Source organism: Trachemys scripta, chromosome 10, assembly GCF_013100865.1.
Source record: "Trachemys scripta elegans isolate TJP31775 chromosome 10, CAS_Tse_1.0, whole genome shotgun sequence".
NCBI classification, from domain to species: domain Eukaryota; kingdom Metazoa; phylum Chordata; order Testudines; family Emydidae; genus Trachemys; species Trachemys scripta.
The window spans coordinates 3243886-3268056 of record NC_048307.1 but is presented as its reverse complement, the minus strand read 5'-3'; the positions used below and the strand labels follow the sequence as shown (position 1 = coordinate 3268056).

The following is a 24171-nucleotide window of genomic DNA, read 5'->3' as shown; positions in this document are numbered from 1 at the left end:
TCCTCCTCTGGGTTAAATCTGCATAGGTCCCCTGGTTCCCTGGATCTGGTCCATTACACCTGCTACACTGCCCGGCGCTTGAATCCTACGTTCCGAGCATTGATTTGACGCGTTCCTCTAACATCTAGTGCTTTAAAATCCTAGCAATACACAGACAGAGGAAAAAGATCCCAGCTGGGATTTTCAGAGGAGACTAAGGGAGTTAGTTGCCTAGGTCCCCTTGCACGTAGGGCTCCAAACTCCAATCAAAAACAAAATAGATCTCTCGTAAGAGCTAGCTAGCTAGCTCACCGAAATGTGCAACCCGTCTTCCCTACAGTGCTACGCCTCAGTCAGCAAAAATAGCAAGAAACATAACGAACACAGGAAGCCACCCAGTTGGTGAAGAGCTCTGGACGAGGAGAATGGCAGAGCCACGGCTGCCTGAAACCCCAGACTGACTCGCTAACCCTTGGGAAAAGTGTCCTTTCCCTTCCCCAGAAGGTGCCAGACTCTCGTCACCCATCACAGAGGCAGCTGGAGGCAAACCAGAGCTCTCTTGGGAATAGGATAGTTTTCTTTTAACTGCTGGTAACGAAACCAAAAGTAGCCAAGTGCTGTCTTCATGAGGGGCAATTACTGCTGGTTGCCCTGCTGGGTGATGACCAAAGGCTGTTCGGAAAACTGCACAGCATGTTCCTAGCCTTGTTGGGCCCTGCGGGAATGTGACTAGGGTACAAACTATGGGCCCGATTTTCATTTATACCACGGCTGCTCCACAGCGCTCTAGCAGTGTGCGAAATGTACCCTCTGTTAAGGCTTCCTCACCCTCCCAGCACAGTGTGAGGTGGCCTTCGTGTAAATGCTAATGGCTAACGCAGAGTATGAGGAAACCCTTGACAATGGTGGGCCTATTGCTGCCCTGGGAGATGGATTCTCAGCTCCCACTGTGTTTGTTCGGGGTGTCACCGGTGTGCCTGAGGGTGGAATAATGCCTGTGAAATGTGCTAGGTTGTTAATTCTCCACTAAGGGAAGTTGTGGAAGCTCCATCGCTCGCGTTACCTGAAGATGGAATGGACAGAATTTTGGAGGATTTGGTGTGAAACAACCCAGCCTTGGCAGCACCTCTGCTAACAGACCTCATCCCTCCCAAAGCTCTGGGAGAACCAATGTGCCAAATCGTCACTGCTGATGGGCAGCTGGTCACCAAGCTCCTGGGCCGGGCAGTCCCTAGGGGTCATCAACTTGCTCGTTAAAGCCTTGCTCTGTGTAGATCTCTCCCATGTGCTTCCAGGAGACAGACATTCCCATTGTGTAGCACATGAACCTCTTCTGTTGCCCTGGGCCCCGAGTTGTTTTTGTTTTATTGCAGGAGCAGCTCGAGGCCCCACTGGAGCCCGGCCCCATGGTGCTCTGTGCTGCACACACACGTAGTGAAAGATATTCCTGCCCTGGGGCGCTCACAGTCGGAATAGCCCAGAGCAAGGGTGGGAGGAGAACCTGCCCGGGGTGGTGCAGCAGGGAATAACGCCCAGGTCTCCTGAATGCTAGGCCAGTGCTCCATGCTTTTATATCGACAAAACCGAGGGCGATATTTACCTTCAGGGGGTCACCTCCCCAGACAGCCGATTTTGCTCACCGTCGTTTTCCTTTCAAAAATTCTAAGTTAACTCATCGATTTCTTGTTATTTCCATTTACACCACTGCCGAGCTGCCCAGACCCCAGCCCTGAGTCTTCCACTAGGAAAACTTTATGTCCCTACCTAATTACCCCACGTGCCCTCCTTCCCCCAATAAATCAGTGCAGGGCTAGTCTAGCCACACCCATCTAAATCTCAGACATGCAGAGTAGACTGTTGACAGAACTGCCCCTTCTAGCGTGTGTGGTCTGACTACTGAGGTCTTACAGAAAGCTCCTGCAGTGACTTTCTTTGTTTAAGAACGTTTTATTATCTTCCCACTGGTAGCGCATTCATGGCTGAGTGCATCAAAGTGAGGTAACCCATTGGAACCACTCAGCCTTGGGTTTATATATTTACCTAACAATACATTTGCCTGCTCTATTTAAAAGAACTCTGAGCTTTGGCTTTTACGCGGTGCAGTAACGATAAGAACTTGAATTCTAGTGTCATTAAGCTCCGGAGACCATAAAAGCAGAAGACCAGTTGGTCCTACTTGCTGGTCGTCTTCAGTCCAGTTCAGACCCTTTCCCATCCTGCAGTACGTGGTGTTGTGGCTTGGCCACTTGGCTTCTCAAATCCCAAAGCACTTGGTTTTCCCTGCACTTCCCTCGGAGAGCCCATTTTACAGCCTGCTACATCTTGCTGGCAGAGATGTTCCCTGATGCTCAGCCTAAATTTCCTCCCACTTATTTTCCATTCGTACACTCGTTGAGGCCCCTCTTAACCCATCCCTGTCTGTCCTGGGGCCTGAGCCTATAAACCCTGACGTGAGAATGCTTGTTGGGGTTACTCATGTGAGTGAGGGCTTGTAGAATCAGTCTTTGGTGCAACCCCTGCTTGTCCCTTCTCAGTCATTGTTGAGCCAAGCTAGGCATGGGAATGTAGGTCTGGAAGAGACCTCGAGAGGTCATCTAATCCAGCCCCCTGTGCAGGGGCAGGACCAAGTAGCCTAAACCATCCCTGACAAGTGTTTATCCAGCCTGTTTTTTAAAACCTCTAGTGATGGGGATTCCACAACCTCCCTTGGAAGCCTGGACCAGTGCTTAACTACCCTGAGAATTTAAACGGTTTTAATTATAGCTAACCTAAATCTCCTTTGCTGCAGATTAAGCCCATTACTACTTGTCCGGCCTTCAGTGGCCGTGGAGAACAATCAATCACTCTTTATAACAGCCCTTAACAGATTTGAAGACCATTATCAGGTCCTCCCTCAGTCGTCTTTTCTCGAGACCAAACATGCCCAGTTATTTTAATCTTTCCTCACAGGTCAGGTTTTCTAAACATTTTAGCATTTTTGTTGCTCTCTTCTAGACTGTCTCCAATTTGACCACATCTTTCCTAAATAGTGGTGCCCAGAACTGGACACAGTACACAGCTGGGGTCTCACCAGTCCGAAGTAGACTAGGACAATTACCTCCCATGGCTTACATATGACACTCCTGTTAATACATCCCAGAGTATTAGCCTTTTTCGCAGCTGCATCACGTAGTTGACTCATGCAATTTGTGACCCACTATAACCCCCAGATCCTCTTCCACAGAAGTACTGCCTAACCAGTTAGTCCCCATTTTGTAGTTGTGCGGTTAATTTTTTCCTTCCTAAATGTAGTACTTTGCACTTGTCTTTATTAAATTTTATCTTGTTAATTTCAAACCAGTTCTCTGATTTGTAACACTCATTTTGAATTCTAAACCTGTTATCCAAAGTGTTTGCAACCCCTCCCAGCTTGGCATCATCTGCAGATTTTATGAGCACACTCTCCACTTCGTTATCCAAGTCATTACTGAAAATGTTGAATAGTGATGGACCCAGGACAGACCCCTGGGAGAACAACGCTAGATACGGCCTTGCAGTCTAACAGCTAACCATTGAGAACTGCTCTTTGAGTACCGTCTTTCAACCCGTTGGAGTAATTTCACCTCGACCAGATTTCCCTAGTTTGTATGCATAACACTTTGTCTTGCATCTGAAGAAGTGAGGTTCTTACCCACGAAAGCTTATGCTCCCAATACTTCTGTTAGTCTTAAAGGTGCCACAGGACCCTCTGTTGCTTTTTACAGATTCAGACTAACACCGGCTACCCCTCTGATACTTTGTCTTTCCTCCATCAGTCCATCCCTCGTGCTCCCTGCAGGTTTTTCTTGCTTCTCTCCAAACTCTTTCCAGCTTGTCAGTATCACTCTTGTACTGAGATGCCCCGCAATGGATGTACTACAGGCTGTTCATTCCCCCTCCCCCTTGCTGGACTGAAGAGTTTTCTCCATTGTTGCTTTAACGCTGAATTGGAAACACTAAGGGCCATGCAGATGGTTAATATTCCAGTGGCAACATCCCCTGCAAAGCCAATCCCAAAGAGCCCTGCAGCCAGAGCGACCTCCTTGATTGGTGCATGCAAAGCCCAGTTAGCTCTCCCCTCCCAAACAGGAAGCAACAAAGCCAGGCTGTTCTTGAATTGAATTGGAGGAAGTCTCCACACTTACGCAAAGCAATTTGGCAGAAGTTAGATAGCAGTGAAACAACAAGTACTACTGCAGAGATTATAGAAACTGCAGAGCCTGGGAGCTGTCTCGGGGGCAGATTTACTAAGCTTTCTGTGAAGGATTCATTCTTAGCTACCGCACTACAGGGACGCGCAGTAAGTAACTGCACAAATGAACCATGGCGTTTTAATGTGTCGGTGTACATTGGGCCTGAATGACCAGTGGCACCAAACCTGGTGGGGGAGTTAGGTGACCCATATTGTGTTGGCGATGTGATCCCTACTACTTCAGTCCTGTTTTACACTTGGCCAGGCCAAGCAGCCTGGCGTGCAGGAAGATTTGGCAGAGCATGTGGGCCCCTGGAACTGCTAAGTTGCACAGAGGAGGATGGGAGAGGTGGGGTTACTTGTAATAACTGGGTTGTTTTTTGTCTTTAATATGGAAGCCTCCAATCAGTACCCCACGCCGTTCCGACTCCGCCATCTCTGTTCGCTCGTTACACTCTGAGTCCAACATGTCCTTGCGCTCGACATTCTCGCTCCACGAAGAAGAGGAGGAACCAGTAGGTATTTTGATGTCTTCTTTAGAAACAAAATGAGGACATTCAGTATCAAAACAGCTTCTTTGTGTAACCTGCAGTGTGTGCATGTGGCCTTCAAATGGAAGAGCCCTTGTTTGGAGGGAATGTTGTCTAGTGGGTTGGTCAGGAGACTGGCAGTCAGGACTCCTGGGTTCCAATCCCAGCTCTGCCACTGGCTTGCTCTGTCATCTTGGACAAGTCACCTCATCTCGCTGTGCCGTAGTTTCCCTATTCGTAAAATGGGGGTTATGATAATCCTGACTGGAGAGCTGTGAGGTTTCACTGATTAACATCTGTGAAGTGCTTGGAGATCCTGGCTGTGATGAAGGGTGCTAGAGAGGGGAAAGGGCTATGTTATCATTCTATCTGCGGGTGGCAGTGCCTGTGTAGGTCATCGCTGTCTTAGGCCCCAGTCCTGCAGTTAGCTCTACGCTGAGTCCCATCGATTTCATTGCAGCTCCACTTGGGAACAGGGATCTACCTGTTTGGAGCTTAGTACGGGATCGGGGCCTTATTCTTAAAAGCATTAACAAGAGCTGAGCCTGTGTCACAGAGACTGCATCCAGACTTAAACGTCCCCCAGGCCAGGCCACGTCTGGTTCAAGGGTCGAGCAAATGTGTGAGTGACTCCTCCTTACCACAATCCATGGGGTGCTTGGGCTGAGTTTCACTCTTGGAGCGATGTATATTGAATCTTAAGTGACTGATCTGAAAGGTTAATACATACTTACCCCTTGGGCTGCTTTGAGCTCGGAGGGTGTACTCCATCGAGCCAGGGAATACTGCTTCTGAGCCCTGAACTTCCCGTCGAACTGGAAAACTAAAGCAGAGCTCCTGGCCCATAGTGAGAGACGCCAAGTCCCGTGGATTGCATGAGGCAGAGAAATCTTTCCTTTAGGACACCTCAGATACACAGGGGGACATATATATTGTTTCCAAATCACTTTCGAATGTCAGGCTTCAAATCAATAATCCAGGGGCCTTTTTACCCGGAAGGTTTAAGCTGTCACTCACTGCTTCAGGATGGCCGTGGTTTGGCAAGGAACTCCTGCCGAGTTGAGCAGTCCCTAAGGCCTCAGACAGCCTTGTAAACTAGGGGCCAAATTCTCTGCTGGGCTAAACTGGCACAGCTCCACTTCAGTTTAAACTAGCTGACCCCACTAGGGTCCGGATCGTGCCGGATGCCGTGTACTCCCGGTTCCCAGTGAACGGAGTGGTGGGTGAGGGCCCCCAGCAGCTGGCCTATCGAAATTAAACTTCAGCTGGAGATAAGGCAAGTTGAGTCCTGGCAGTTGGTTAGGAAGCTTTGTTCTCTTGGCTCCTTGGTAGCTTTGGGCTGCATTGCTGGTGTTTGGCATCACAGCCACAGAACCAGACCATCTGCACTACACACAAGGCCGTCTACGTCGACCCAACTTCAGAAGCATCTACACTGAAACGTTGCTCGCACTGATGGAACCGCCCCACTCTGCCGACTTCGTAACTCCACCTCCCCGAGCGGCGCAGAGTCCGTGTCAGTGCGGTGTCAGTGTAGACACTGCGTTACGTACATCCACTGTTACTGGCTCTCAGGAGTCCCCTCACAATGCCCCACTCTGACAGTACAATGGATACAAGCTCTTCTGGGGAAGCCTTGCACCACCAACACAAGGACACCCGGAGCAATGTAACTACTGCGGCATCTGTATGCCAACCTAAGTCCGGTTGACTTAATAATTTTGTAGTGTAGACATGGCCTCAAAACTCTTACTGTACAAGCTGCTTCCTTACTCTCTGCTCCCTGCAGTGCGGGAAGGGGGTTGCGTTTGAATTGTAGAGAAGCTCCTGACTTCACCCTTGGTCTTTCTTTGTATTCAGGAGCCCTTGGTGTTTGCCGAACAGCCATCAGTCAAACTCTGCTGCCAGTTGTGTTGTAGTGTGTTTAAAGATCCAGTCATCACAACCTGTGGGGTAAGGAAGTCCTCTTTCCACATCACTACCATGGGCTTTGTGAATTAACAATGTGGCTAGCAGCTATGCCAGCTCGACTGGTGACCATTAGATCTTGCAAGCCAAGCTGGTCTGTGCCTAGATGAGGGGAGACCTGCCAGGAAAACCCACGGTGCTCCATGAAAGGGGTTGATGATTAGTAGGTGGCTTTGTCACCTGAGAGTCTATTCTGAACCACTGCCCCACTGAGGTGGTAGGGGGCGCTGTGCTGCCAGCTGTGCTATCTGTCAAATGAGATTAAAGATGGTTAAAGATCCCATGACACTTTTCATATTGCATGTTCCAATCTTATTTCAGTTGGGTTTGTAACTCTTCCCTTCCAGTCCTGAAGAGCTTTGCTGTGCAGCGTTTCTGCAGTCTGCTGTGTTCCACCCCAGAGCTGGCTGCATTTTAGTGGTGAATAGACTGTGCCCTATCTACCAAGTGTGGCGTGAGGCTTAATTTAGTTAATGCTTTTAAAAGTCTCTAAGACCCTCAGATGAAAGGCACAGTGGAAGGGCAAAGTATTATTAAATACTTTTATATACTCCATTTTATTAGAATTTTAATGGTAGCTGTATATTATTCCCGCTTCTGTGCCACCTGCAAAAGGAATATGTCTTTCTGGTAGTGTTGGGTGTATAATTCTCTAATGCTTGTAAAGTGCTGTTGGATCTATAACTAGAGAAGCACAAGGCAGGATGATTATTAAGGTAAGAGTGCTAGCTCTCGTTAGTTGAAGCTTGTTCCTTTTCAGCCAGCCAGAAAGCCTGCCTCTCTGTACACAATCCCCGTGTGACTGTTCCAGCCAGAAACCTTTCATGTAGACTCTGAAATTTACTGGTTAATATGGAAAATAACCCTCTGCAACAGGAAACCAACTGGTTTCATTTGCAGCTCTTGTTTGGCAGCTCCACAGGGAGCGCGCAGCTGTGTGAGGCAGGAAAGGGAGGCCACAGCAGAATTGCAGATAATGTATTGCTGTAATAATAACATTGCAATTCTCAAGTGACGGTGCCAAGTTGTGGCCTTGTCGCAGACTCCGGAGAACCTACTGAGTCAGATTAGAATCCTGTGAAACGCTGCGGAGTTCCTCTTTCTCTTTTTCTGTCTATGAGCTTTAGCCTGAGAGTGAGTGTGACGGGTTGAATCCCAGAAACCCCCTTGGGGCTGCCAACTGATGTGCCAAGACTACATCTGCCCCTGCTTTCCTGTCCTAGCAGCTTAGGACTTCAGTGCCCTGCCTGGTTTGAGCCAGACGTGCTAGCCTGCTGCAAACCCAGACCCAGGTCTGAACCACGTCCCCTAACAGCTGTAGGCTTAACTGAAAGCAGCTTACAGAAGTGTTCCTGTCTTTAACACTCAGATGTCCAACGCCCAATAGGGTCCAAATCCCAACTAAATCCATTTTACCCTGTATAAAGCTTATACAAGGTAAACTCATAAATTGTTTGCCCTCTATAACACCGATAGAGAGAGATGCACAGCTGTTTCCTCCCCCTCCCCAGGTATTAATACATACTCTGAGTTAATTAATAAGTAAAAAGTGATTTTATTAAATACAGAAAGTAGGATTTAAGTGGTTCCAAGTAGCGACAGACAGAACAAAGTGAATTACCAAGTGAAATAAAATAAAACACACAAATCTAAACCTAATACACTAATACAACTAAATACAGGTAAAAGCTCACCCTGAGAGATGTTTCAATAAGTCTCTTTCACAGACTGGATGCCTTCCTAGTCTGGGCACAATCCTTACCCCTGGTCCAGCCCTTGTCCCAGCTCAGGTGGTAGCTAGGGGATTCCTCATGATGGCTCCTCTCTCCCTCTTTGTTCTGTTCCACCCACTTATATACCTTTTGCATAAGGCGGGAATCCTTTGTCCCTTTGTCCCACCCCCTCCTTCTCAATGGAAAAGCAGGTTAAAGATGGATTCCAGTTCAGGTGACATAATCACATGTCACAGCAGGACTTCATTACCCACTTGCCAGCACACAGGTATACAGGAAGACTTACAGGTAAAACAGGGCCATCTGCAGACAATTGACCTGGTTAATGGGAGCCATCAAGATTCCAAACCACCATTAATTGCCCACACTTTGCATAATTACAGTAGGCCCTCAGAGTTATATTTCATATTTCTAGTTTTAGATACAAGTGATACATTTATAGAAATAGGGTGATCACACTCAGTAGATCATAAGCTTTGTAATGATACTTTACAAGAGACCTTTTGCATGAAGCCTATTCCAGTTGCATTATATTCACACCATTAGCATATTTTCATAGTGAGTCGGTTGCTTTAGTTACTGCAGGTTTCTGTTGCACGAGGGGAAAGGTAGATGCTGTGGCTTTTAACCTGGCTGGTTACAAGCCACCTTCCCATTCTTCTACCTGCACAGCTGTGCTTGGGACAGACCTAAAAGCTCTCCGGGTCGGGGGGATGAATGCAGGCAATTTGCCAAGTAGCACAGTCCAAGGGGGAAAAAGCTAAACTGTATTTTTCACCTTTGGATGCTTCTTTCATAAATTGTTACTTGTGTCATTTCTGTTTTGTAATGGGGGTGGGTGGCAGGGAAACCCGGGTTGGTCTTTGTGGGTAGAGAAATCAGCCCAGAGGATTCAGAGAGGTGCAGAGCAAGTCCCACTGGATTCACTGCAGGTGCTCAGAACCTCTGAGGATCAGGCCCCTGGTGTGGTTTTTTGGCTGCTTGAACTATATGGCCGTTTTCACACAGCTTCATTTCTCATGGTATGTGTCTGGGTGGTCACAGGGGCGTGTTACGATACCGAACAGGGAGCATATCTGCTGTGGCCCACAATCCACGGGGCTCTAGCCTCTGACAGCCTGACACCCCCCCCCCCCCTTCTCCGCCCCCCGGATTACCTGTCTGATCATGGGGAGTCTGACAGTGCTATTCCTCTTTGCCTCCACAGCACACGTTTTGCAGAAGATGTGCCTTAACATCTGGTAAGTACAGAACCCTCCTTGTGCAATGCTCACCTCTCCCTCCCGCGTCTCTGGGCCGTTCAGCCTGGCAATCTGTTCCTCTCTTCCTCCCGGAGAAACTGAAGTGCATCAGCCTTAAAGTTGGCCAGGGTCTAGGATGGACCCCCAAGCCTACCCCATGTGACCTGTTGTGCCTCGGATCAAGGCCCTGGGGCTCAGTGGGGAAGTACGTAGCTGTGAGCGTTCTTGCTGCGTTGGCATCCCCACTGAGCTCCCAACCCCCATTGCGGCACGTACTGAATTCAGTGCAGGCTGGAGTGGATTCCCTAGGAGCAAAGTGTTCCCAAGTCCTGGTCAGGAATGTGGAGTGGATAATCTCCAGTAAATGACCCAAGCACCAGCGGTGCCAGACTAGTGCTCCGTTCAGCCCCTCTGCTGGGGATAATTGACATGAGTTTTGACAGAGATGTCATAAATGCCTCCTTTCCTCCTATGGTTGTGTGCAGTGGTGTTGTAGCCGTGTGGATCCCAGGATATTAGAGAAGCAGGGTGGGGAAGGTCATGTCTTTTACTGGACCAACTTATGTGGCTCGAAAGCTTGTCAATCACCAACAGATGTTGGTCCAATAAGAGGTATTACCGCAGCCAACTTGTGTCTCCTTTCCTCCTGGCATCCTGTTCATGCCAGCTCTTCTAGCCGCTGATTTCCAGTCAATCCAAAAGTTAAGCAACGTGTCACCTCTTTTCTTCAATAAACTCCGGTTCAGAAAGCCAGGAGAGGCTCTCTCGGAGATGGAGTAGCCAGCACCTCTCTCCTTTGCACACCATGCTATTAAAACCCATCTTTCTCTCTGCGTGGCACATGAACACGAACGGCGCTGTTCCAGCCCCAGGCCCAGCCGTGCTGATAGCTGGCCTTTCCCCCTCTTCCAGGGAAGGCTCCCCGAGGGCTCATTCTGCCTACAGATGTTTGGCTTTCAAGTGAGAAGGCTCCCCCCATTGTCCTCGTTTGCTCCTTCCCACCCCCGGGCTCTGCAGCAGGAGGCTTCGTAGGTGTGATTTTGGCTCTTTGCTCTGGGGTTTGTCCAGCGAACAAAGTCACCAGAGCTGTCCGTGGGAAAGCATCTGTTCCCTTTTCATCAGAGCTGGGGTGCAGATGTTTGTATTCTGTGCACACAGAGAGCGAAAAGAAACCTCCCCTCACCGCCTCTGCCCGCTGAGACAGCAGAGAGGTGGATGGAGCTGAGGTGGGAAAGACGCCTAGCACAAAGCAATCGGGTTTAAGGCTCTGTTGACTCAGTGACTTTGGATCACCACTCCCCCCTTCCCCCCCCCCCCCAATAACTGGGATTTGTGCTCCAGAGTCACGGGGCTCTTTGCAGATCTCTCCTTCGAGCCCTGCATGTGCCCGGGGTTAGTGGTGATCACAGCCAGCCGTGCCCTAGGCTGTGTGACCGGCACTAGTGCAGCTGACGCCGGTTTGACACTTGAGCAAACGGCACCGGTGCAAATGGCTACACGAGAGGTTTCCCCGGTGAATATTACAGGCTTGCACTGATGCAGCTGTTCCAGGAGCTGGCTCTGAGGGCTGAAATCAGGGCTAACCCCCGGCATAGAGAAAAGAACCTGCACAAACACCACAGAAAACAGGCCTGCCGGGGGCCAGCTGCCCTCTGCTTGGAGTGTCGTAACTAACACCTCTCTCTCCCCTCTCTCCCTCCCTCTCAGAGAAGTGCCCAGTGGACAACGCCAAACTGACTGTGGTTGTTAACAATATTGCTGTGGCCGAGCAGATAGGGGAGCTGTTCATTCACTGTAAATATGGCTGCCGGCCCGCCGCCAGCAGCAAGCCTGCTGCCTTCGAGGTGGACCCCCACGGATGCCCCTTTACCATTAAACTGAGCGCCCGGAAGTAAGTGCCTTGTGAGCAGAGGGTGACCTCTCCGGGGCGCGGCCTCTAGTGCTGGTTTATTGCTCCGTGTTTGCAACGTTATACGGCTCCTTGCAACCGTTCTGCTCCCATGGTCCTTCTGTCCAGCCCTGTGCTGCTGGGAATGGGGTGGGTGCAGGAGGGGACGCCCTCTCCTCTGTCTTAGTGAGGCGCTCGGAGACGCTGTGTGGCAGTAGCGGGGTCAGAACTGACCCAAACGTCCCTGCACAGGGATGTTGTACTGCTGAATGTGATGCCTTTCAGCTGAGATCTAAAACTGAGGCTCTGGCCACCTGTGACAAGGACCACAGGCTCTCCAAGAGATGGGGCATTAAACCCACTATCCTACCTCCATTCCCTTTTGGGGAATTCCCATCCTGCCTCCCTAATCCACCCCCTGTCCCCCGCAGCATTTAATTTGCTTCATGTCCTCAGCTGTTGGGTGCCATTGATCAGCTGCCATTTCATCTGTCTGTGGAAGGACTGATGCAATTGGAGAAGCTGGTGCTGTCCACATGTCTGTGGCCTGTGTATCCTCCAGCAATTGCAGCCGTATTCTTACTGCAAACCTGGTTAAACGGAGGTTCAAAGATAGCTTCCAGCATCAGAACAAGTGTGTATCTAGAGAGGGGAAGGTTTTGATTAGCTGGAGTTCTCATAAGGGCTGCTTTGCGCCACGCCCTGTCAAGCCACGTGGTTTCCCATCCTCTCTGCCTGTCGGTGACTTTCTCTCCTTTGTGCCTTTCCCTGTGTGCACAGAGATCACGAAAGCAGCTGTGATTACAGACCAGTTCGCTGTCCCAATAACCCCAGCTGCCCACCTCTCTTGAAAATGAACCTGGAGGCGCATCTCAAAGAGTGTGAACACATCAAGTGCCCTCATTCCAAATACGGGTAAGCAGTGGGGCTCCAGGGACTGGCACCGGGAGAGCCGGCTGGGCCCTTCACTGCTAGTGGGGGTTGGACTCCATTTCTGGGCTGTCTTTCAGACACCGGGTTCTTGAGCTGTGTTGGGCAGGGCCCTGAGACCGAATCTGGTGCTTGGCCTCACTCTCCGGGGCCAAGAAGGTCTGCAGAAGTGAGCACGTTGAACTCCCCCCGAGGAGAGCATAGCCCATGCTGCTCAGGTGTGACCACTGCTGGCCTTTGGCAGTGTCCCGAGAAGACTGCAATGGGAGAGCCTGCTAGAGAGAGTGGCAGGATCTGTCCAGGGCAGAACTGATACAAGGAGAAGGAAAGTGCAGCCGAGGCCGCTGCTCTCGGTGCTGGAATCCCTGGGCAGGAAGGTTTCCTGGTCTGGGAAATGCCCTGCCTGCAGGACACGAGGCCTGAGGGCACTGGCATGGCTAGGACCCAGTGCCAGAGGTGGAGGCTGGAAGGTGGCTGTTGTGTGAGGAGACTCCCCTCTGATGTATGACTGCAGAGCTCGGCTCTGCTAGAACAGTTGTGATGCACAGACCAGCCTTGGCAATTTGCCAGGAGCCGGGGTGCATGCGGAGGCCCAAGCCAGCCCCCACTGTGTCAGCGGGCGCTTGCCCCTTGACTTTAACGGCAGCGGGACAGGGCCTTCGCGGAGCACGTGCACTGACAGAATACTTTGGACCCTGCCTGGGATCTGCTTGTTCTTGGAACTTCCTGGAGAGAGGGATCGGAAGAGCCTGCTTGGGCAAGTTCCCCAGCAGGACCAGGTGCAGCGGCTCAGCCTTGGCCTTCTCCTGTGGTTACAGGGGAGGGGTGGCTGCAGCCACGATTGGCCTTTGGGCACTGTAGCCCCAGAGAGATCCCTCCAGAGGGGAGTGGGGCGCGAGAGCCTTCGCCTGTATCTGTCTAAATGCCCAGCGCAGGAGCCAGCGGGCACTAGGCCCTCCCGACAAAGCCTGGCTCCAGCCTCCATCTCTCCCCTTCCCTCCAGGTGTACGTTCATAGGAAATCAAGACACCTACGAGACTCACTTGGAGATGTGTAAGTTTGAGGGGCTGAAGGAGTTCCTGCAGCAGACAGACGACCGCTTCCACGAGATGCAGGTGGCAATGGCTCAGAAGGACCAAGAAATCGCCTTCCTGCGCTCAATGCTGGGCAAGCTCTCCGAGAAGATTGACCAGTTGGAGAAGAACCTGGAACTCAAATTTGGTGAGTCTCCGGGCCAAGGGCCTGGCTCCTCCTTCAGGACTTTACAGCTAGGTGGTCACGTTTGTCACGGGTTTAAACTTCCCATTCGCACCATAGTGAAAAGTAGCTGTGGGCAAACCTCGGGAGGGGCAGGGATTCCCTTGGGCTGAACAACCAAAATTCAGCTGATCTTCGGAGCTACCTGGGTTTCTTGGGTGTGCAGGTTTGGGGCCTGATCTGACACCTCTTATGCTGGACATAATTTCCCTTGGGAATTGTAAGGTCCCTTATTAAGGTTTACCATGACTCCGCTTCCACACAAGTGTTCCTTGAGTAGTCCAAAGGCCACTGGGTCTTAATGACTTTTACACACTCACCCTCTCCCTCTCCCTCTCCCACTTTATATCCTGACACAATACAGTTGTGAGCATTGGCCACAATACTCACAGCACAGTCAGGCCTGGGAGTAACTCCAAGGGGGTTAGGAAAAGGCTCTGCTAGAGAGACATCTGCAAGCCTTGCTTTTTATACCCCAGAACGAACAAGTGTGAACGTTTGCCAAAGACACAAAAAGGGGTCGGAGCTGAACCCTGCACCTGGGGCCCAATTAACCAGGGTGTTTATATTTGTTAGTTCAACCCCCGCCTTCAGTAAGGTAACTGCAGGTATTTCCAGGGTCACGCCAAATGTGACACAAACACCCTGGGGTAGTGAGTGAGTTTCCTGGCCTGGGGGTGACGGCCCTGCCGTTCTGTCGCCCTAGATGTGCTGGATGAGAACCAAAGCAAGCTGAGCGAGGACCTGATGGAGTTCCGCAGGGATGCCTCCATGCTAAATGTGAGTCCTTTGCACGATACAGGGCGTCGGGGAGGAGCCTGTCCATCGTAGTCATCTGGTGAAGAAAGGGTTAACAGCATGTACTTGTAAAGCTTCTCTTCCCGTGGGCGGGGGAGACCTGGGTTAGGGGTTCAAAATGGCCAAGCCCTAGTTCCCTCCGCACTGGCTCGGTTCGCCCCCCGTTTTGTGTTTGCCATAGCCAGGCAGGGATCCCTGCGTGCACAAGGTGCAAAGGGCACCAGAGCACAGCTGGAATCGGGCCCGGGTGGGCAGCCCGGCTGCCTGCGGAAGCCCTTAGTGTGGCGCAGGCTGGAGCCAGGCTGTGGTGCAGGCCCTGGGCTGCTGCCAGCAGGACACTCGTTGCAGGGAGCCAGGGCTTTGCCCGGAACTCTAGCACTCCTGGGACTTTCGTTGCAGCCAGGGATCGGCCCAGGGCTGGTTCTTTGGGTCTGTACCGCAGTTCTCTCTTACCACTGGCAGGAGAATTGTGCAGAGCCGCGGTAATTGTCTAGTACTAACACGTAGCAGGCCCTTGGCAGCCCCTTCTGGTGCTTCTCAGGGCATTGATAAGATCCCCTTCCAGCCAGGGTTCAGGTGGGACACGTCCCGCCAGCAGCGCAACCCCAGCTCTGTGCATGGTGCTCAGGACTGATTGCAGAGCACGCTAGCCCTAACGGGGACAGATACAGCCAGCAAAGCGGCTCCGTTGGAGATGGCAAGGCCTGGGCCCCGGAGCACTGTGTCGAGTGACCCCTGCAATATTTTCAGGCAAAGTGGATTTGGAAAGCACCACGACGGCCTGGCCCTGCCCGGTGTCGGTTTTAGGACGAGGAAGGATTGTGCATTTTGAAAGGTGTACGAGTGTCCACATCCAGACCCTGATCCCAGGGAGACCCGGGCTGAGCCCCGTACCCACAGGAGGGTGAAAGCAGGTGCCTGCTCACCTCTGCAGAGACAACATGCATGGCTATAAGGAAGGTGCTTCCAGACCTCCACTTTCCCCTGGCCAGAGAACGAACCCCCTGGGTGAGCACTGCCAGGCGCTCCTGTCCTCAGTCCGGAGGCTGCTGGCTGGAGCTCTCAGCATTTGTAGGGAGGTATTAAAGCACTGGCTTAGACTCCGTGGGAAGCCTAGCGGAGTGCCTGCCAGTGCCGGGATTCCGCATGGATTCCACTTGCTCTGCTTCTAACCCTGCCTGGTTTGTTTTTCAGGATGAACTGTCCCACATCAACGCCCGCCTCAACATGGGCATCCTAGGATGTGAGTACACATTCGATGCTCTCGCCCTTGGCTTGCCCCAGAATGTTAGGCTTGTTGTTACGATGTCTCAGCAGATCCCTTTTGGAGCAAAGCATCAGCTGACTCAGTGTATTTCCCATAATGCATTTCAGGCTTGCGTAACACACCAGCTATTGTCTGTAGAACCCTCCCTCCCCTCTGAGTTCCATGAGCGGTTCTGTGCTGGCAGGGCCTAGCGTCATGGTTCTCCTAATCCCCTCATGCCTCTTCTCACTCCACAGCGTACGATCCTCAGCAGATCTTCAAATGCAAGGGGACCTTTGTCGGGCACCAAGGCCCTGTCTGGTGTCTGTGTGTTTACTCCATAGGAGACTTGCTTTTCAGTGGCTCCTCAGACAAAACCATTAAGGTAAGAGCCCCGCAGCCTGTGCGCACTTTAGACAGGACCATCCACCCCTCAGCTGGGCTCGGAGTGTAGCTCCACATCCGAGTTTATCTGCTCGGCCCCAGGTTGGAGCTGAAATGGCTCTTCCCAACTCCACCTGGGCCGGAAGCATTGTTCAGTTATCTGCACAAAGATGCCAGACCCGCGTCTCTCCTCTCAGGAGACAAATCCAGACTTCTGAGCTCTTTATGAAACCCTGATCCTGATCTCACGCCTGCTGTTCATGTTTTCACCTTGTCCCAATTCAGCCTTTAGAGAGTGTTTCAGCTGCTAATTCTTTATTTTCCATGGTGGCTAAAGCCCTTTTAGAAGCTGGAAAACAAAGTAGATTTTCCCTATGAAATGTGTCCATTTTACAAACATTGTTTGCTTTTCCTTGTCCTGCGTTTGAATAGAGCAAATTGACAGTCCAACCAAAACAACATTTTCAAATGTTATCCTGGCTAGCCGCCAGTGTCACGGATGATTGACTGATGGACGGATGTCAGCAAAGCTCTGGGAATTGTGAATTTCACTGATTACTAGAAAACGGGGTGCCTATAGACCTTACATAAACAGAGACTGTCATGGTTGAATCTTGGTTCTTTTGGGTTTATTTATTCAAGAGCTGGGAGCCAGGACTTCTGGGTTCCAATCCTGCTTGAGTTGCTGACGCTCAGATCTGGGGCAAGTCACTTGAGGCCTGATTGATTGGATTTTCTCCGCAGGGGAGCGGAGCTCGCTCTGCTCCTATTGACATCAGGGAATGCTGTGCGTATCCAGCACAAAAACCAATTGGCCTGGTCATCTATCTGGGCCTCACGCTGGGAGTAATAATTCTTAACTACCTCTGGCCAAGGGGCACTGGAAGTCTTAATGCATGGGAAGTGGCAAGTGCTTAAAGATCTGAGGCTGGCAAAGCATAACTTTTAGTGTTCCATTTGTCTGCATTTTTCTCCCAATACTTTGCATTCTGAGATGAAGGACCTGGTTTCCATTGGCTGGAGCCACAAATGCCAACATGTAGGCATGGGGGGGTATCCAATCAGGGAGGCCAGGTTAGAAAAGCAGGCCTGAGCTTGGTTAGCAGGAACCGCCCTCTTCTCTCTGCCGGTGTCCTGCTCTCCCAGTATGGAAAACTGTTGCTGTACAGTTGGTTTTGAGGTCATTTGTACTAATAGCACATAATACTCAGCAGCTGAAATCCCCATGCAGCAGGAATGATAATGGGGAACACACATTCTTCATGCTCAGACACTGGGAGTGGTGAGAAAAGCCAGCACTCACCGCCCATGTGTTTGCCTGATTCCATCAGGGTCCCCCAGCTGACATTGCCTGGCATTTTCTTATTACGGGTTTTAGGAAAGTTTGTTGTCTGCCCTAGCGCTGTGGAGCTGCTGTGGCTGCATTTCAGGGTTTGGTGTCCCTTGGAAATTCAGCCTGACCCTGCTTGCGACATTTCCTTTCCTAGATGTGCTCATCTCTGCCGGTCAGACAGGAAAACAGGTGCACAGAGGACACAGGAAACAGCTGACTGATTTCCCCACTCTCCTGGCTCAGCTGACTTCCTGCTCTGATCCCCAGCTGCTCTCGAGAGCAGGCCTGGGATCTCCTGCTAACTTGTCTTTCCTGTTAGGTGTGGGATACCTGCACCACATACAAGTGCCAAAAGACCTTGGAGGGCCACGATGGGATTGTCCTCGCTCTCTGCATTCAGGGGTGAGTGGAGCGCATGATTTTTGTGCCGCTGGGAGGGGAAATGGGGACTTGCAACGAGAGACTTGTGGTCTGTTCTCTGGCCTCTCTTAATTAGTGAATTATGAGAAGAGGGACTAAGATGTTAATTTCCTTCCTAATTCTGGCGTGCGCACGTGCACCAGGCTTTTACACACATGCACATGTGGATGGGAGGGGCCAGAATCCCAGATCTCCCCATTTAATAAGCCAGACAGACAAATGGGCAAAGTCATCAGAGTGAAAAGCCCCTGGGTCCCAGCCCTGTGCATCTGGGAGATGATGAGTAGAGTGTTTTGTTTGGGGACAAGGGGTGTCGCCCCGGCTCCTTTCCACTGAGCAGGCAGGGGTGGGGCGAGGAGGGTCTGAAAGGTGCGAGGTTCCTGTTTCTGTGTCCCGTGAGCAGAGCCGCCGGGACAGCTGGAATCCCACCGCTGGCTCTCCCTCGCTGACGCCCTTTCATTGTCTTGTGACGTTACAGGAACAAGCTGTACAGCGGCTCTGCTGACTGCACCATCATTGTGAGTATCCGACGTCGGCATGTGGGAGGTTACAGGGCACAACAGCTTGTGAAAAGCAGCCCCTCCGCTGTCCTCTTGGCTGGGAATGGCCAGAGAGAGCAAGAGAACAAAGGAATCCCTTGCGTGTGGTTTCCCCATCCCGGGGATGAATTCTAATAATAAAAGGGGGGCGTTTGTCTCTTTCAAGCGCCCTACACTTGACTAGACGCCCCAGTGCACAGTGGGAAGCCATGGCACTGAACTGGCTCAGGGCTGACCATACAGGGTGTGGAGTAAATGACAAGTTCTAATCCAGCAGTGGCTTCCTGGGAAGGCTCTGTCCTGCCACATGAGGGACCTGGCCTCCAGCTTCTGTGGCCAGCCAGGGCTGGGAGTGGGGCACAGAGCCGCTGAGTCCTCGTCACCTCTTCTGCTGATTCACAGGAGGCTGTGTTAGTGTCTGGGATGAGAGTCCCACTCAGGAGCCCTCCTGTCGAACCTACGTCCATCAGAGAGGGGCTGTATCCTCTGGGCACAGATGCCGTCTATCCTGTCACAGCTGCCCTTGCTGTGTTTTCCTGCCGGGGGTATTTCCAGGGCAGACAGGCGAGAGGGGGAACTGCAGGGGGTTTCCAGAGCAGGCCAATCCCTAACCGATTTTGTCTTCCTTTTCGAGGTCTGGGATATTCAAACCTTGCAGAAGGTGAACACGATCCGAGCGCATGACAATCCTGTTTGCACTTTGGTCTCCTCACACAACATGCTGTTCAGTGGCTCCCTTAAAGCCATTAAGGTAGAGGACTGAGAAGGCATCTGTTGGGGTTGGGTGGCCATTTGGGGAGAAGTTCGCTGGCAAGAAAAGGCTCTTTTGGGCCTGCGTGCGTCTGTCTGCACTAATCAGTGCTCTGGTTAGCGCTGCAGCGTGAGCTTAGGGGGCGGCAGACACTAGGAGGGACAGCTGCAAGTAGATTTTGGAGCAGCTGACTGAAGAGCCTTGCTTGTTTGTGTTGACTCCTACAAATCGGAGGCTGTGGGCACGTGTGTAGTTGGTGTGTACTTGTGCAAACACACAGACCCATGCGGGGGCTCGTGTACCGTGTGCTTAGAGCAGGGGACTGGGATCAGGGCCAAGATCGCCACAAGGGAGCAGTGACTTCAGGTGCCTGTTTTTGGGTGTCCAACCTGAGAGCCCTTCAAAGGGGCTGGCTTCCAGAGGGCGCATGCCACACAGTCTGGCCGTCGGGGGCCATTCAAGGTGTCTGGTTGGGCACCCACAATTGCAAGTCCTTTGGAAAATCTCGGCCAGCTCTCCTGGGTTCTGTTTCCAGCTCTGCTGGCAAGTCACCATGTGATCTTGGGTGAGCTGCTTAGCTTGGCTGTGCCTCCATTTCCCCATCTGCTGGGGTGTCGTGTGGCTCAAGGCTTTGGGACTTGTCAGGCACCAGAGAGCTGTCATTCAAACAACCTGCGTTTAGTAAATATGCATTTAAAAAATAAACCTGGCTCCATGTGTGCTAGGTGAGTGGAGCAGAGAACTAACACCTGCTCCAATGTCCTCTCCTCCTGCCGCACGTGCCTCAGTGCTGTTCCCCTGCATTGCTCCCTGGCTTCACAGCTGCTGCTGGACTGCTCCGTCGAGGGTTCTGGGGACACTGTGTGTATGTTGTATTGCAGCCCCCTAGCACAGGGCGGGCGAGTCCCAGGCAGAAAACGTTCTCCGCTGCAGTTGCTTCTGTTTAAACTTCCAGGCATGTGGCTCACGTTAGAGACGGGCTGTACAAACGGCAGGGTGAATTTATCTCTAGATCAGTAGCTCCAGTGGATCTTCCCAGGGCCTGACAGTGCTGCTCTCACTTCTCCCCCCATGTGCAAGGGCCAGTATGGGATCGAGGCCCCACTTCCACCCTCTTTGGGGACCTTGTGTTGTCTCTCTGCACAGAGGTGGATTTCGTGCAGGAAGCAGCCCTGCAGAGTTAGTTGTAGCCATTTGGACTGGTCTTTCTGACCACAATGGCCCTGCTTAGTTGTGTGTGTGTGTGTGTGTGTGTGTGTGCCTCCCGCAGGTCTGGGACATCGTGGGCACCGAACTCAAGCTGAAAAAGGAATTGACAGGTCTCAATCACTGGGTGCGAGCACTTGTGGCTTCTCAAAACTATCTCTACAGTGGGTCTTACCAAACAATCAAGGTAAGTATGCTGATGACTTGTGTGTGAGTAAAGCACCTTCCAACCTCCAGCACTAACTTCCTATCTGTGCAAAACCAAAGGCAGCCAGGAGCACTTGGCAGCGTGCTTTCACAGCCGTTGCGTCACTGACACATTGGAGTTTACTCCGGCGATTGTGGCTGGTCGGTTCCCATCTTTGCAGTAATATCAGAGTTTGGCAGGTCCAAGCTGCTGTTTGACATTAGCCAAGCCCAACACTGCCATGTAGCCATGGCCCTTCTCCAGCTGCTGGGACATTGTCGTCCATTCTCTGGCACTGACCCTGCTGCTGCTAAGAGAAGAGGGGCAGTGTCTGGGCTGCAGAATCACCATCATTCTGCATTTGGTTCCTGTAAGCGTCTCGTCTTTGTTGGCCCAGTCCCTGCTGGTTAACTTAGCAGCTGGTGTCTGGACTGTTGGAAAGTTGGGGTTGTGCCTGGAGCCCCCTGCTCCGCACCCTCTCCCCTCCTGTGACAATAGGTCCACCTCCCCTTCCCTTCCTGGGACAGGACCAGGCTCGGGCCTGGTTTTGCTGGGCCCAGCTTTGTATTTTGCTGCCCGTCAGACGCTGGCTATGGGAGTGGTGCAGCTCATGCCCCGGTAGGAACTTGACCAAGAGTCTTTCCACCTGTTGCCGGCCCATTGGCCCTGCCTGGGACAGAGCCACTGGCCCCAACAGGCCCTCCAGCCAGTCTGGAAAGGCACCACCGGCTACGCACTGAGAGGAATCCAGTGTATCGCTCCGGGGCTCACTCGTTCCTACTGGGCTGCTGCACTGGAGCGACGCTGACCTGTACGGGGCTGTTTCAGATCTGGGACATCCGGAACCTGGAGTGTGTCCATGTGCTGCAGACGTCAGGGGGCAGCGTGTACTCCATCGCCGTGACCAACCATCACATCGTGTGTGGCACCTACGAGAACCTCATCCATGTAAGAACACGGAGTCCGGCGGCGCGGCCCTGCCGCTCCCTCCCTGCAGAACGGGCACAGCATGGCTAGCCGTGCCGGGATATCCCCAGCATCTGCTGTGCCAACGGACCCACCTCCCTCCTGCCCAGCAGGCTGACGGAGCACCCTGGGGGATAAGAGATGGACTCCACTGAGGCTATCCAGGCCGTGTGCTTTCCCATTCTCTAGGGGCTGGCCTGAGACCCACCCTCTCGGTGCTGGGGGTGCCAGGCAGTCAGAGGGTGCTGTTACCCTCTCTGATCGGTCCTGCTCTGCAGGCCTGGGCGCTGGCCTAGCTTGCTCCCGCTCCGCACCCTTGGATGTTGGCTCCGTCACTCTGAGCTGTCTCTCTCCTGTTCTCCTCACTCAGGTCTGGGATATCGAGTCGAAGGAGCAGGTGCGCACGCTGACCGGGCACGTGGGGACGGTGTACGCCCTGGCCGTCATCTCCACGCCGGATCAAACCAAAGTCTTCAGCGCGTCGTACGATCGCTCTCTCAGGGTACGTGCTGCCGTGGCCTTGCCTAGCTGGGGGAGAGGCTCCCGAGGCTGAGGGGGAAGCAGCGTTGGGAGGCTAGTCCCCACGTAGACCTTGCACCCTTCACCTGCAGCCCTTACGGCTCTCCTTTGCTTTTAGGTTCTCAGTGTCAGGTAAGGAGGGGGCGACTGGCTGCTGCAGGGGACTGGGAGTGAGGGGTCCTGGGTCAAGTCCTGACTCCTGGTGCCCTTCCGCTGTGTGTTCCTCAGCTCGGTGCAGCCGTAGTGTCTTCGTGTTTGGAGAGCTGCCGATGCAAGGGGGCTGCAGAGCGTGCTGTTCCCGGTGACACTGACTAGTGATGCCCCAGTGCAGAGCCTTGCCAGAACCTGTTCACTACGGACCGGTCTGGCTCTGGCCTGGCACTCGGGAGAACTGGGGTTAGTTAGTAACCGGCGGTGGGACACTGAACTGAAGGAGTGAGAGGCCGGCAGATGTGGTGGTGCTGGGATCGTGTCCATATCCAGACAGCCGGGACGTGGTGACGCAGAGAGACTGTCTCAGTTCAGCGCCCCGGGCCTGGCTCCTGAAACTAACACAGGTCCCTGGGAGAGTAACATAGGTCCCCGAAGGGCAAGGGAGGCCTCTAGGCTGGGGATGGAGAATTCTTTGGTCTTTGTTCGCACTCCCAGATTGTTTCCTTCCCTTCGTGGCCAGAGCCCTCTCCTCTGAGCCCCCTTGGTGCCTGGGCAGACAGGCCTTGCGGTCCCCAGCTTCGCATTCACACATCCCTGCATGTGCTTCCAGGTGTGGAGCATGGACAACATGATTTGCACTCAGACGCTGCTGCGGCACCAGGGCAGCGTGACGGCGCTCGCAGTCTCCAGGGGCCGCCTCTTCTCCGGCGCTGTGGACAGCACTGTCAAGGTCGGTCGCCCCTGGGCTTTCCACTGCAGCTTCCTCACCGAGGGGAGAACCCAGAGCCCAGCACCTTGTCCTGGCGGGAGGGGATTACCCTGGGAGGGCTGCAGCTTGGCGAGAGCAGCTGTTGCCCACGACGTGTCCACTCTTCGGGGGGCTGTGGCTGCAGGGCTGGGGCTCCCCTTTCCTCCTGGGTCACTAGGGCAGCAACCGCGAGTCGGGCAGCAGAACGGGCCCCAGCTGGCCAGCAGGGATCGCTAGGGGCTCAGCTTCGAGAAGGGCGTTTTTGGGGCGGGAGAGGAAGGAACCGGCTGTGTTCCCTTGACTGACCTGGATCCCTGTTCACCCATCCCTCCCGGCCTCCACAGGTCTGGACGTGCTAACGGTAACAGCTGCACCGGTCCTGCACCCCGAGTACCAAAATCTCCTTCTCCTCTGCCGGCCTGTTGGACGACTGACACCGCTCTGAAATAGCTGCTGCCGTCCTCTGCTCACCACCACCACCTGCTGCCTTCCATCGGCCACAGCAACTGCGCCCTCAGCATCGCTCGTCCCTCCGACCTGCCGTCGCCCAGGGACGCCCCAGAAGTCAGCCGTGTCCCATGAAATAGGTGGGAGACCTGGCCTGCTGCGAGGGCCGGTGGGTCACTGCTTTTCTCCGTATTGCACACAGCACTGGGCAGGGGTTTGTTACTGTGGTGTCACCATGGCAGAGCCTGACCCAAAGGCTCGGCATGCCAAACGGGACACGTGCTGGCTGGGCTGGTCGAGCCAAGCAAGGCGCAGTTGGCGTGGACGCCAGGCGGCAATGGGACAGCACAACTCAGCTGGTCGCAGCGGAGCCTGTCGAGGAAGCGAAGGACCAGGAGCGAGGTCACTTTGCAAACAGGAGAACTGAGCTTCGGCCTTGTCCTCCGCCCGGGCCCCTCTCTGTCGCTCTCGTATTTAATTTGACTGCCCAGACGATAGCGAGCTGTTGTTTGGCCTTTCAAGAGGAATCTTCCTTGTGTAGCCAGGTACGATTTTTACACCACAAGCTAGTTCTCTGATCAAGTAACACGAGCGCATCCGTTCACCCTCCCTGTAATTACAGTCTCCACATTAAAGAGAAAAAGCCTCTGTTGCATTTTTACTCACATTTTCTACGGTTTTTAAGATTGTAATATAATTGGATTATTTCTTCATTGACAATAAAAGTGGAAAGAGCTG

General features: G+C 52.8%; 1 protein-coding gene across 1 annotated transcript in view; it reads left to right on the top strand.

Annotated features, from left to right (window-relative positions):
- Positions 1-24171, top strand: part of TRAF7 (TNF receptor associated factor 7) — a 43420-nt gene extending 19249 nt beyond the window's left edge. Inside the window, exons 5-21 of the mRNA XM_034783101.1 lie at positions 4588-4704; positions 6580-6672; positions 9628-9661; positions 11369-11552; positions 12330-12464; positions 13483-13700; positions 14443-14516; positions 15729-15777; positions 16038-16165; positions 17817-17899; positions 18396-18435; positions 19091-19207; positions 20478-20600; positions 21429-21548; positions 21937-22068; positions 22849-22968; positions 23331-24171. Coding sequence (XP_034638992.1) covers positions 4588-4704; positions 6580-6672; positions 9628-9661; positions 11369-11552; positions 12330-12464; positions 13483-13700; positions 14443-14516; positions 15729-15777; positions 16038-16165; positions 17817-17899; positions 18396-18435; positions 19091-19207; positions 20478-20600; positions 21429-21548; positions 21937-22068; positions 22849-22968; positions 23331-23345 — 1782 coding nt within the window. The 3' untranslated portion in view covers positions 23346-24171. The remainder of the gene's footprint in view (positions 1-4587; positions 4705-6579; positions 6673-9627; positions 9662-11368; positions 11553-12329; positions 12465-13482; positions 13701-14442; positions 14517-15728; positions 15778-16037; positions 16166-17816; positions 17900-18395; positions 18436-19090; positions 19208-20477; positions 20601-21428; positions 21549-21936; positions 22069-22848; positions 22969-23330) is intronic.